The 13,196-nt window shown below is 43.0% G+C and overlaps 1 protein-coding gene across 1 annotated transcript in view; it reads left to right on the top strand.

Annotated features, from left to right (window-relative positions):
• SLC27A6 (solute carrier family 27 member 6) overlaps window positions 1-13,196 on the top strand; it is a 106,379-nt gene that overhangs the window by 79,053 nt on the left and 14,130 nt on the right. The window contains exon 9 of the mRNA XM_073676552.1: window positions 3,173-3,270. Within this exon, the coding sequence (XP_073532653.1) occupies window positions 3,173-3,270 (98 nt within the window). The remainder of the gene's footprint in view (window positions 1-3,172; window positions 3,271-13,196) is intronic.

Raw genomic sequence — 13,196 nt, 5'->3', positions numbered from 1 at the left:
GCTCTGGGCTGCTGAGTGCTGATATATTGTGCATATTGTACTCTGGGCTGCAGAGTGCTGATATATTGTGCATATTGTGCTCTGGGCTGCTGAGTGCTGACATATTGTGCATATTGTACTCTGGGCGGCTGAGTGCTGATATATTGTGCATATTGTACTCTGGGCTGCAGAGTGCTGATATATTGTGCATATTGTACTCTGGGCGGCTGAGTGCTGACATATTGTGCATATTGTGCTCTGGGCTGCTGAGTGCTGACATATTGTGCATATTGTGCTCTGGGCTGCTGAGTGCTGATATATTGTGCATATTGTACTCTGGGCTGCAGAGTGCTGATATATTGTGCATATTGTGCTCTGGGCTGCTGAGTGCTGACATATTGTGCATATTGTACTCTGGACTGCTGAGTGCTGATATATTGTGCATATTGTACTCTGGGCTGCTGAGTGCTGACATATTGTGCATATTGTGCTCTGGGCTGCTGAGTGCTGACATATTGTGCCTATTGTGCTCTGGGCTGCTGAGTGCTGATATATTGTGCATATTGTACTCTGGGCTGCTGAGTGCTGACATATTGTGCATATTGTGCTCTGGGCTGCTGAGTGCTGATATATTGTGCATATTGTGCTCTGGGCTGCTGAGTGCTGACATATTGTGCATATTGTACTCTGGGCTGCTGAGTGCTGACATATTGTGCATATTGTACTCTGGGCTGCAGAGTGCTGATATATTGTCCATATTGTACTCTGGGCTGCTAAGTGCTGACATATTGTGCATATTGTGCTCTGGGCTGCTGAGTGCTGACATATTGTGCATATTGTGCTCTGGGCTGCTGAGTGCTGACATATTGTGCATATTGTGCTCTGGGCTGCTGAGTGCTGATATATTGTCCATATTGTACTCTGGGCTGCAGAGTGCTGATATATTGTGCATATTGTGCTCTGGGCTGCAGAGTGCTGACATATTGTGCATATTGTACTATGGGCTGCTGAGTGCTGACATATTGTGCATATTGTACTCTGGGCGGCTGAGTGCTGATATATTGTGCATATTGTACTCTGGGCGGCTGAGTGCTGATATATTGTGCATATTGTGCTCTGGGCTGCTGAGTGCTGACATATTGTGCATATTGTGCTCTGGGCTGCTGAGTGCTGACATATTGTGCATATTGTGCTCTGGGCTGCTGAGTGCTGATATATTGTGCATATTGTGCTCTGGGTTGCTGAGTGCTGACATATTGTGCATATTGTGCTCTGGGCTGCTGAGTGCTGACATATTGTGCATATTGTACTCTGGGCTGCAGAGTGCTGATATATTGTCCATATTGTACTCTGGGCTGCTGAGTGCTGACATATTGTGCATATTGTGCTCTGGGCTGCTGAGTGCTGACATATTGTGCATATTGTGCTCTGGGCTGCTGAGTGCTGACATATTGTGCATATTGTGCTCTGGGCTGCTGAGTGCTGATATATTGTCCATATTGTACTCTGGGCTGCAGAGTGCTGATATATTGTGCATATTGTGCTCTGGGCTGCAGAGTGCTGACGTTATTGTGCATATTGTACTCTGGGCGGCTGAGTGCTGATATATTGTGCATATTGTACTCTGGGCGGCTGAGTGCTGATATATTGTGCATATTGTGCTCTGGGCTGCTGAGTGCTGACATATTGTGCATATTGTGCTCTGGGCTGCTGAGTGCTGACATATTGTGCATATTGTACTCTGGGCTGCTGAGTGCTGACATATTGTGCATATTGTACTCTGGGCTGCTGAGTGCTGACATATTGTGCATATTGTACTCTGGGCTGCTGAGTGCTGATATATTGTGCATATTGTACTCTGGGCGGCTGAGTGCTGATATATTGTGCATATTGTACTCTGGGCGGCTGAGTGCTGACATATTGTGCATATTGTGCTCTGGGCTGCTGAGTGCTGTCATATTGTGCATATTGTGCTCTGGGCTGCTGAGTGCTGACATATTGTGCATATTGTACTCTGGGCTGCTGAGTGCTGATATATTGTGCATATTGTGCTCTGGGCTGCTGAGTGCTGACATATTGTGCATATTGTGCTCTGGGCTGCTGAGTGCTGATATATTGTGCATATTGTACTCTGGGCTGCTGAGTGCTGACATATTGTGCATATTGTGCTCTGGGCTGCTGAGTGCTGACATATTGTGCATATTGTGCTCTGGGCTGCTGAGTGCTGACATATTGTGCTCTGGGCTGCTGAGTGCTGACATATTGTGCATATTGTGCTCTGGGCTGCTGAGTGCTGATATATTGTGCATATTGTACTCTGGGCTGCTGAGTGCTGACATATTGTGCATATTGTTCTCTGGGCTGCTGAGTGCTGACATATTGTGCATATTGTACTCTGGGCTGCTGAGTGCTGACATATTGTGCATATTGTTCTCTGGGCTGCTGAGTGCTGATATATTGTGCATATTGTTCTCTGGGCTGCTGAGTGCTGACATATTGTGCATATTGTACTCTGGGCTGCTGAGTGCTGATATATTGTGCATATTGTACTCTGGGCTGCTGAGTGCTGACATATTGTGCATATTGTGCTCTGGGCTGCTGACAATGTTGGCCTACAGCTCCCTTCTCTAATATTGGATCCAATTGTATCAGCATGGTATTTATGCTGATATAATTCAAAGAGGCACTCGCCCTGGGATCTTGGGCACTTGGCATGTTGACTGCCTTGAATCGTCATCACTAGTAACATCACTTCTTACCAGTGCAACATTTTTAAAGAAAAAATTTAATGCTTTTGTTTCTTTAAAAACTTTAGACCGTAAAAATTTACTCCCAGGCCAACACCCCTAACCCTCCCTCCGCCACGCTACACCACTTAATTGGAGGAGCTCAGTTAATCTGTTAGAATTGGTTTTCTAATGATACTGAGGTTGTTTCCCATAAGATTCTCCAGAGGATGTAATTCCACGCCCATATTTTTATGACGGCTAATGTTGCAGTTTATGTTCACACCATCATTTGGCTCCATCTACACATACAGCAATATGACAGGTGGTTGTAGTGTCCATTTTACTTAGATATTTATTTTCCTAAGTACCTTCTTTGAAGAGTGCAATGTTTCTTTGACAATAATTAAAAATGTACTTCGTGGAAATATGAAACATTTTAATGAAATTATGCTTCCTCTTTCTAGATGGAAAGGTGAAAATGTCGCTACGACTGAAGTGTCTGATATAATTGGAATGCTTGACTTCATACAAGAAGCCAACGTCTATGGAGTTGGTATATCAGGTAATAATATAAGCTACATAAATTATATAAGCTCTTGTACATAATCTAACCATAATATAGGAGAGAGGAAGATTCTGCGCTCATTTTGATTATCTTCTGTATTTACACATAAAAAGGTGTATAAATGCTGTGAGGACTTAAAACTTACCGCTGTAATCCTCAGAATAAAATATTTATTGTATTTATAGCTTTCACTCCTTTCAGCCTTTTCCTTACCGCCTTGAAATTATTCATGACAAGTTTTTTGAGAGTTTGCTGATATTTTCTATGTCTCAATCGCTGTACAATTTGCGCACTATGGGCTATGTTTTGTTTTAGACCCCATTCAGACATTCATGTTTTTTCACATACAGAAAAAATGGCATGAGGGTTGCGAGTGTTTTGGATCCATCAGTGTTTTTCACATTTGCATATATAAATTACAATGCTTCTCCTATTCTTTACATTGTTAATAAGGGACTGCACATGGATTGTACACTGATGCCAGCATAGACGTACAGGATGAGTCAGCTCACTGCGACTATTGAATGCATGAACTCCAGTATTGTTGCAAATGTTAAAGACGTAAGATATTTAGTTAGCATTTTTTGATCAAAGAGCACAAAAGCCATGTCAAGGTGACCTTTTAATATTGATGGTCCCGATACACTAAATGTCTTACCTCTCCATGTGCCAAAACAACCTCGTGTGAATGGGGAGTGAAAAGAAAACCAGGCATAGCTTGCATATAAAACCTTATGTGGGAAAAATGGGTGGATAAGGGTGTTGGGCCCTGGGGATGTGTGGCCCCTTGAAAGAGTTGATGGGAAGATGGATGGAGCTTAATACAGGGCAATCCTGGAGAAAAACCTGTTAGAGACAGCAAAAGATTTGAGACTGAGGCATAGGTTCACCTTCCAGCAGAACACCGACCCTAAACATACTGTCAGAGCTACAATGGAATGGTTTAGATGGTTTCCCAATCCTCATCCTCACAACACTACAACGCATCATGTTTTCAGGATTTTCTTAGTATTGCACAGCCACATATGGGGTATTTCTACATTCAGCATAAATTGTGGGACACATTTTGATGCCATTTTTACTCATTTCCCAGTATAAAAATTAAAATTCTGGAGCTAAAATAAAATTTTGGTGGTAAAAATGTAATTCTTTTTTTCTTTATTTCTTCTCTGCCAATGGAATAAAATTCTGTGACCCACCTGTGGTGTCAATATGATCACTGTACCGCTAGATTAATTCATTAGGGGTCTAGTTTCCAAAATGGGGTCACTTGTGGGGGTTTTCCACTGTTTAGGCACAACAGGGGCTCTCCAAACACGACATGACACCCACAGACCATTCCATCAGAGTTAGCTTCCTTTCTAAGCCCTGCTGTGCGCCCAAACAGTAGTTTTCCCCTACATATGAGGTATCTGCGTACTCAGGAGAAATTGCACAATAAACTGTATGGTGCAATTTTTCCTGTTACCCTTGTGAAAATAAAAAAATTGGAGCTAAAATATTTTTGTGGAAAAAATGTCATTTTTTTTATTTTCACGACTCAATGTTATAAACTTCTGTTAAGCACCTGGGGGTTAAAGGTGCTCACCACACATCTATATAAGTTTACTGAGGGGTCTAGTTTCCAAAATGGTGTCACTTGTGGAAGGTTTCCACTGTTTAGGAATATCAGGATCTCTGCAAATGCGACATGGCGCCTGCTAAATATTCCAGCAAATTTTACATTCAAAAAGTCCAATGGTGCTCCTTCCCTTCCAAGCCCTGCTGTGCACCCAAACAATAGTTTTCCTCCACATATTGAGTATCAGCATGCTCAGGAGAAATAGCACAATATTTTTTTTAGTCCATTTTCTCCTGTTATCCTTGTGAATGTTTATTTTTTCCTTCCACATTCCATTAATTCCTGTGAAGCACCTGAAGGGTTAATAAACTTTTTGAATGTGGTTTTGAACACCTTGAGGGGTGAAGTCTTTAGAATGGTATCACTTTAGGGTATTTCTGTCTTAAAGACCCTTTAAAGTCACTTCAAATGTGATGTGGTCCCTAAAAAATGGTTTTGTAAATTTTGTTGGAAAAATGAGAAATCGCTGGTCAACTTTTAAATTTTAAAATTATGTTTCAAAAATTGTGCTGATGTAAAGTAGACATGTGGGAAATGTTATTTATGAACTATTTTGTGTGACATAACTCTCTGATTTAAGGCCATACAAATTAAAAGTTTAAAAATGACAACATTTTCCAAATTTTAAACAAATTTCCGTTTTTTTCCACAAATAAACGCAAGTCATATAATAAAGAAGTTTTGCCACTATCATGAAGTTCAATATGTCATGTAAAAAACATTCTCAGGATCAGGGGGATGCGTTAAAGAGTTCCAGAATAATTACCTCATAAAGTGACAGTGGTCAGAATTGTAAAATTTGGCCTAGTCATGAAGGTGCAAGCGGGCTTGGGGGTGAAGGGGTTAAGGTAGTGTAAGGACAAAATGTATAATTATCTATGTACCCCGCTATATTAAATAGTAATACAAGTTAAGTTTTAGGGCTTGTTAGTGAGGGGTTTCTTTTGGGGTTTCCCCAATTGGTTTGAATCTTACATATATATTCCTCCCAAGTCAACAATGCGGCCCCCGTAATTTGTATTTCTAATGGTAAATATTAATTGAATAAATATTATTGGATATCATATCCAACATTTACAACACAAAAATTGGAGACTTTCAAAAAACTTTACTAGAAGCACCCAGGAAGGTCCAGGAACCCAATATGAAGGGTTGATTTGGTCATGCCGTGCCCCTTTGTGGCCTGGTGGTTTGCATGACTCTACCAGTAAAATTTGCACTGTAGATACATATGACTTTATAAGAAGATATAAAGCAGTGGCTAAAGATGTGCAGAATCCAGGACACAGAAGCTTCATTTAAAATGTTAGTTCTCCTTTCATGCATCAGTGTATGTAAAGCTACGTAACACACAGGAGATTTTCTGCACTGGATTCTGGTGCTTTTCTACTGTGATGTAAGATTTCAATTTTCACTCTAGACAGCACTGAATTTATCGATATATTGACACTGCTCCCTTTCCTTAGGATGGAGATATGATAGTACTTGACCTTTGGCCATGCTTTAACTCTTACAAACAAGACCTGATCAGCAAGGACGAATATTTCAAAAGGCGATGTATAGCCTTAGAATCAAAGCTCCTGTTGGTTTCAGTTTTTGAAACCTCCGACTAGTGATGAGCGAACACCAAAATGCTTGGGAGCTTGTTGCTTGGGTCGAGCAAATCGTAATGCTCGGGTGCTCGACCCAAGCAACGAGCCCAATGTAAGTCAATGGGAGACTCAAGCATTTTTCCGGCGCCCCCCCAGAGGTCTGCAAGTGGCCTGAAAATTGGCCAAATCGATGGGAACAGTACTCAAATGATATGGGAACATCATGGGGAAGACCCCTGGAAGCATCTCTGACTCCCAGGTCACTGCTGTGAACAATGTTGTCAGAGTATTACGCCACTTTTACGGACTCAAAATTCAAAATAAAACATACGAAAACAAAGCCAAAATGGATTTTCCTGGAAAAAATGTTAAGGAACATTCTTTCCAGGGTAATGACTTGTATATAAGGCAAAATAAATAACCAAAACCAGAAATGCTCCTCCACACCTTGGGCTATGTTCACACGTAGCGTTTTTCATGCGTTTTTGCACTTTCGCATTGCTTTCAATGTGGTCATGTGGTGTGTGAGACATGATCAGACACCCCTGGGAGCATCTCTGGCTCCCAGGTCACTTCCTAAAACCGTGGTCATCAGACGTGATCCTATATTACTGCGGTAATAATACAGACATTTTTGGCAACGTGACAAATATTAAACTCTATTTAAAATAGGCAAGGCGTGTCTCAAGGGTCGGGGAAGTGGACTTAATGGTGATGGTGCACGCAGAGGCCGAGGATAAGATGAAACTGTGCCTGCTGAGGGAGTACAACAAGCACCCACATCATGTCGACCTAGCTTCCTGTACCACTTTCTAGGGGGCCATGAAATACCACTCTTGAAGCCAGACCAGTATGATAAGGTTGTTGATTGGATAGCATATAAATAATGCTTCCAGTCAGTTTGCAACCACCACCACCCTGTCTTCCACACGGTCCAGTCTCAGTAGCTGTGAGTCTGGACTACATTATTATAATTATTATTGATTATTATAGCGCCTTACATGTGAAAAAGGGGTATACTTAGCAAAAACAATTACAATAATCTTGAACAAAAATGTGACAGGGACTTGTACAGAAGGAGAGAGGACCCTGCCTGCGAGGGCTCACAGTCTATAAGGGATGGGTGAGGATACAGTAAGTGAGGGTACAGCTGGTCATGCAGTATGGTGGAGCGGTTGTTACTGCAGATTGTAGGCTTGTTGGAAGAGGTAGGTCTTCAGGTTCCTTTTGAAGGTTTCCACGGTAGGCGAGAGCCTGATATGTTGGGGTAGAGAGTTCTAGAGTAGGGGGGGTGCACAAGAGAAATCTTGTATGCGATTGTGGGAAGAGGGCAGTAGAGAAGGAGATCTTGTTAGAATCGGAGGTTGTGTTCAGGTAAGTATCAGGAGACTAGTTCACAGATGTATGGAGGAGACAGGTTGTGGATGGCTTTGCGTGCCAAGGTTAGGGTTTTGAACTGGAGTCTCTGGGCAATGGGGAGCCAGTGAAGCGATTGACAGAGAGGAGAGGCTGGGGAATAGCGGGGGGATAGGTGAATTAGTCGGGTAGCAGAGTTTAGGATAGATTGGAGGGGTGCGAGAGTGTTAGAAGGGATGCAAGAGAGCAGGAGGTTGCAGTAGTCGAAGCGGGAGATGATGAGGGCATGCACAATTGGTTTTGCAGATTCTTGTTTGAGGAATGTGCGGATCCGGGAGATTTTTTTTCTTGGAGTCGACATATTCCTCACCCTGATCGTCCTTCCTCCCACCATGCCGAGTGCGTGGAGACAGCTGATCCCAAACTTGGACACTCCGAAGAGCTGTTTTGTTCATCTTTCCATTTATAGATTCTGGCCTCTCGCTCAGTCCGCTTCAACAGGGGCTACAGGAGATTGCATGTAGTGATGCCCAAATATTTCAGCAGCCATGGTCACATGAAGGTGATGGTGGGAAAATACAATTACTGTTGCAAGGGGTGAATGATGATGAGACACAATTGACAGAAAGTCAGGAGGAGGACCAGGTGCGGAAGTGTAAAATGAGGTGGTGGACGATGAAGTCACTGACCCAACCTGGTGAGGTGACATGCATAGTGAGGACAGCAGCGCAGAGGCTGAGGTAGGCGTAGCACCACAACAGGCAGGAACAAGCAGTGGAGTGGTGACAGACACAAGGTGGGCAACTGTTCCCCAAAACACCAATACCAGGAAAGTTGCCAGTTCAACTGCTAGGTCTTCATGAGTCTGGCTCTTTTTTAAAGAATGACCATTTAACCCAAAAAAGGCCATTTGCAACATCTGCCATGCCAGCATCAGCAGGGGCAGCAAAAATACTAGCCTGACCACCACCAGCATGCTCAGGCACATGACAGCAAAGCTCCCGAGTAGTTGGGCCAAACGCCAGGATCCAGAAACAGTGTTTGTGGGTGACACCACTGCCTCTTCCCCTGCTGTACGTGCATGCTAAGCCTCTGTCCATGATGCAGGCGAAGATGCCTCCCACCCTGCACCTCTCGTTGCACACTTGCAACCATCATCGTCAGCAACCACATCCATGTTATTGTCCCAGCGCAGCGTTCAGTTGTCTCTACCCCAGTCCTTGAAAGGCCAGTGCAAATATGCTGCCACCCACCCACCCACAGGCCACAATACTAAACTGTCACCTTTCTCAACTGCTTTCACTAGAAATTTTGCCTTTTAGGCTTGTGGAGGTGTAAGTTTTCTGCAACCTCATGGCGGCTGTCCCTCAGTACTCGGTCCCCAGCCGCCACTATTTCTCCCGATGTGCCATCCCCACCTTACACAAGCATGGGTCCCAGAACATTACCTTAACCTCACCAACGCAGTTACTGTGAAGGACCTCCTAACCATGGACAAGTGCTAGTGGCCAAGGACAGTACATCTCACTGACTGCACACTGGGTTATTATTGTGGAAGTCAACTACAGATTTCGGCGCCCTGGCAGTACTTCAGCAGCGTTTGCAGCTTCCAGCTCACCGACTGGTATGTGATGTTAACACGCATTGGAAATAAATGTTGCAGATGTTGGGAAGGATTTGTGAGCAGCAGAGGGCATTTGTTGAGTACTAGCTTCAACATGCCCGTCGGAACTCAGATGAGCCTCAGCACATAAGAGCTGATGAGTGGGCATGGATGCCTGACATCTGTACCGTTCTCCAAAACTTTGAGGACTCCACCAAGATGGTGAGCGGCGATGACGCCATAATTTGTGTCACCATCCCGCTTCTCTCTCTACTGAAATGATCGCTGCTCACAATTAAAGAGGATGCATTGCAGGCAGAGCACGATGAGATGGAGCAAGGAACTATACAGGTTGATGCTACACAGCCCAGCCTCATCTCATCTCAATGCGGATTCGGTGATAATGAGGAGGAGGAACAGGAGCTGGTTTCCTGTGCTACAGTCGTTACTACCCACACCACATTCATACCGTCTGTTCAGCGTGGATGGCCTGAAGAGAGGCAGAACGAGGAGAGAATGGTGTCCTATAGAGCGGAGCATAGTGAAGAGGAGCTGGTGATCCACAGTGTCAAATGCAGCACAGAGATACAGGAGGAACAGCAGGGAGTAGTGTCAATTGGATTTAGCTGTTTGTAGATCATTACACTATGTTCCAAATTATTATGCAAATAATATTTTCTCAGATTTTCCCAAATTACCTATATGAATTGCAGTCAATGTAAGTTTTGAGTTGAAAATTGTTTGATTTCAGTCTGTAATAACCTGCTGATGCTCATAATTTCAAAAATTACCATTTTTTTGTTCTTTATTAAAATGAAAAGGTTGAAAACTCTGCTGTGCATAATAATTTGGAACATGCATTTTGAGTGCAGTTTGAGTTTTTTATTTTTTTAAAAATCTACTGTTATCATAGGCAGTTTGTACAAAAACCTTTCAGTTGTACTCTAATAGTTATTTGACTGGAAAATTTCAATGACTGCAATTCATATAGGTAATTTGGGAAAATCTGAGAAAATATTATTTGCATAATAATTTGGAACACAGTGTAGAGACTTTAGTGATGGCAGTTTCAGTAGAGTGTGACGAGCGGAAACCAGATTGTAAAGGGTCGAGAAGAGTGCTATTTGAGGGATAGCGGATGAAACGGGAGTAGACCAAGTGTTCCAGGAATTTACAGATGAAATAAAGATTAGAGACTGGTCTGTAGTTAGCAGCGCAGTTCTGGTCCAGGGATGGCTTTCTAAGAAAAGGGGTTAAGATTGCATGTTTGAATGAAGAGGGAAAGATACCCGAAGAAAGAGCGAGGTTAAATATTTTAATTAGGTGGGTAGTAACAGCTGGGGAAAGGAACTGAAGGAGATGTGAGGGAATAGGGCCACTGTTGCAGGTTGTAGGGCGAGAAGAAGCAAGGAGTCTGGTCACTTCTTTTTCTTTGACAGGCTCAAAGATGAAAAGTGACCTTGAGGTGCTAGAAGAAGGGGATCCAGACTCTGAGTGGATTGTGTAAAAATGTCTTGACGGATATGATTGATTTTTTGTAGGAAATAAGTGGCCAGATTGTCAGCGCTTAGGTTGGTGATGATGGGGGTCTGTACTTTAGGGCTCATGAGGGAGTGGAAGGTTTCAAAAGTCATTTAGGATTGTTGGCTAGAGATGTGATGAGAGTGGTAAAGTAAACTTGTTTAGCCAGATGGAGAGCAGAGTTATAAGTTTTGAGCATGAACTTATAGTGGATGAAGTCTTCTGCTGAAAGTGATTTTCTCAACAGACGCTCTGTGCACCTTAAGCAGCGGTGGAGAAAACGTGTTTGCATCGTGTGCCAGGACTGCCATCTATGCCGAGTCATTCTGCGTGTAGCAGGTGCTGCTTCATCCAGGGCACTCTGCAATGTGTTGTTATAGTGTGACAATGCTGAGTGAGGACAGGAGAGGGAGAGGTTGGGAGCTAAAGATGACTAGATTGTTCATAAGCTGCTGGATATTGATGGCACGTACATTTCTGTGTATATGGTTCTAGACCAATGCTACAAGGAGAACTACTACACCCACGCTACAAGGAGAACTTTCTATCTCTCCTTCCCGTGGCGGTGAGGTCTAATAAAATGTTGCAGCACCAGAAGGCCCTTGTTGAAGAATTATTAAAAAAATTCCCATCTGACAATGCTGGCGGCAGAGGTCACAGTTCCTTGAGGAGTGCAGGCGAGGAGACACAAACCAGATGCGGCAGAGGCAAGGAAACACTGGCAAAGGTCTGGGACAATTTTCTCAGACCATCCCAGCTCCTAGACCCTGATACGCAGGGTACTCTGACAAGGAGGGAAAAGTTTTGGAAGATGCTGAAGGACTACCTTGGCGACCGTACTAGCGCCCTCCGTAATTACTCTGTACTTTACAACTATTGTGTATCCAAGCTGGACACATGGCATGAACTGTCTCTTTACGCCTTGGAGGTCCTGACCGCTAGCGTTTTGTTAGAGATGTTTTTTTAGTGCCGCTGGGGGCATTATAACTGATATAACTGAAGGCGCATCCGCCTGTCAACTGAAAATGCTGACAGGTTGACTCTTATCAAAATGAACAAGGGCTGGATTGGACCAGACTTCTCAACACCACCAGATGATAGCATTGGAACATGAACTCAAATCCAGTGGGGGTTTTTTTGGGGGGGGGTCTGTTCCCATGCAACCCTTAACACACAGACATGGGTATACACTTCAGGATTTCTTCTATTTTATGCTACCCTTCTCCTTTTCCTCATCCTCCACCACCATACAGTGGGTACGGAAAGTATTCAGACCCCTTTAAATTTTTCACTCTTTGTTTCATTGCAGCCATTTGGTAAATTCTAAAAAGTTCATTTTTTTCTCATTAATATACACTCTGCACCCCATCTTGACTGAAAAAAAAACAGAAATGTCAAATTTTTTGCAAATTTATTAAAAAAGAAAAACTGAAATATCACATGTTCATAAGTATTCAGACCCTTTGCTCAGTATTGAGTAGAAGCACCCTTTTGAGCTAGTACAGCCATGAGTCTTCTTGGGAATGATGCAACAAGTTTTTCACAGCTGGATTTGGGGATCTTCTGCCATTCTTCCTTGCAGATCCTCTCACCAGGGTGACCATCATGCAATGCCCACATCATTTTTTAAGGGTGTTTATGATGCGTGTAGGAACTATTTTTAGAGGCCTACCTCTAACTTCATATATAATATATATGTATATCCCCCAAGGGTCAACGTTTTTCAGCCCATGCATGGGCATTACCAGTCTAGGAGACCCACTCCTTAATTATAGAAAAACATTTTTTAACTGAGGCCCTCTACTACGTCTCTTCAAATGTGTATTGGAGTGTGTCCTAATTTTTGGCAGCCCTTGAACTTGCGTACGCAATAACAGTATAGGAGACCCACTCCTTAATAATGGGAAGGCCAATTCAAATAGATTCTATATTCTACAATATTACCTCTCAAATCTGAAATTCGTTTACGGGTTAGCTATCTCAGTATAGATAGCATATTACACCGATCCAGCCAGGTATTATTGCCTTATACTGTGTGCTGCTGGTGTTGCAGAAAAAAAATACAAATCTATTCTATTCCCTATGGATACATCTGTTAGATGCATTTACAATAGGGACAGGTGCTAGATGGTATCATCAGCTCGAGATGAGTTTTCATTCTGGTCGCATACATCTCTTACACAGTCCATAACTTAATTTTTTTTCCATGTACTCATTGACATATTCATAA

Source organism: Phyllobates terribilis, unplaced genomic scaffold (assembly GCF_046119375.1).
Source record: "Phyllobates terribilis strain yellow unplaced genomic scaffold, ASM4611937v1 Scaffold_1__5_contigs__length_1240528914, whole genome shotgun sequence".
NCBI lineage: Eukaryota > Metazoa > Chordata > Amphibia > Anura > Dendrobatidae > Phyllobates > Phyllobates terribilis.
This window is presented reverse-complemented; position numbering and strand designations above follow the sequence as displayed.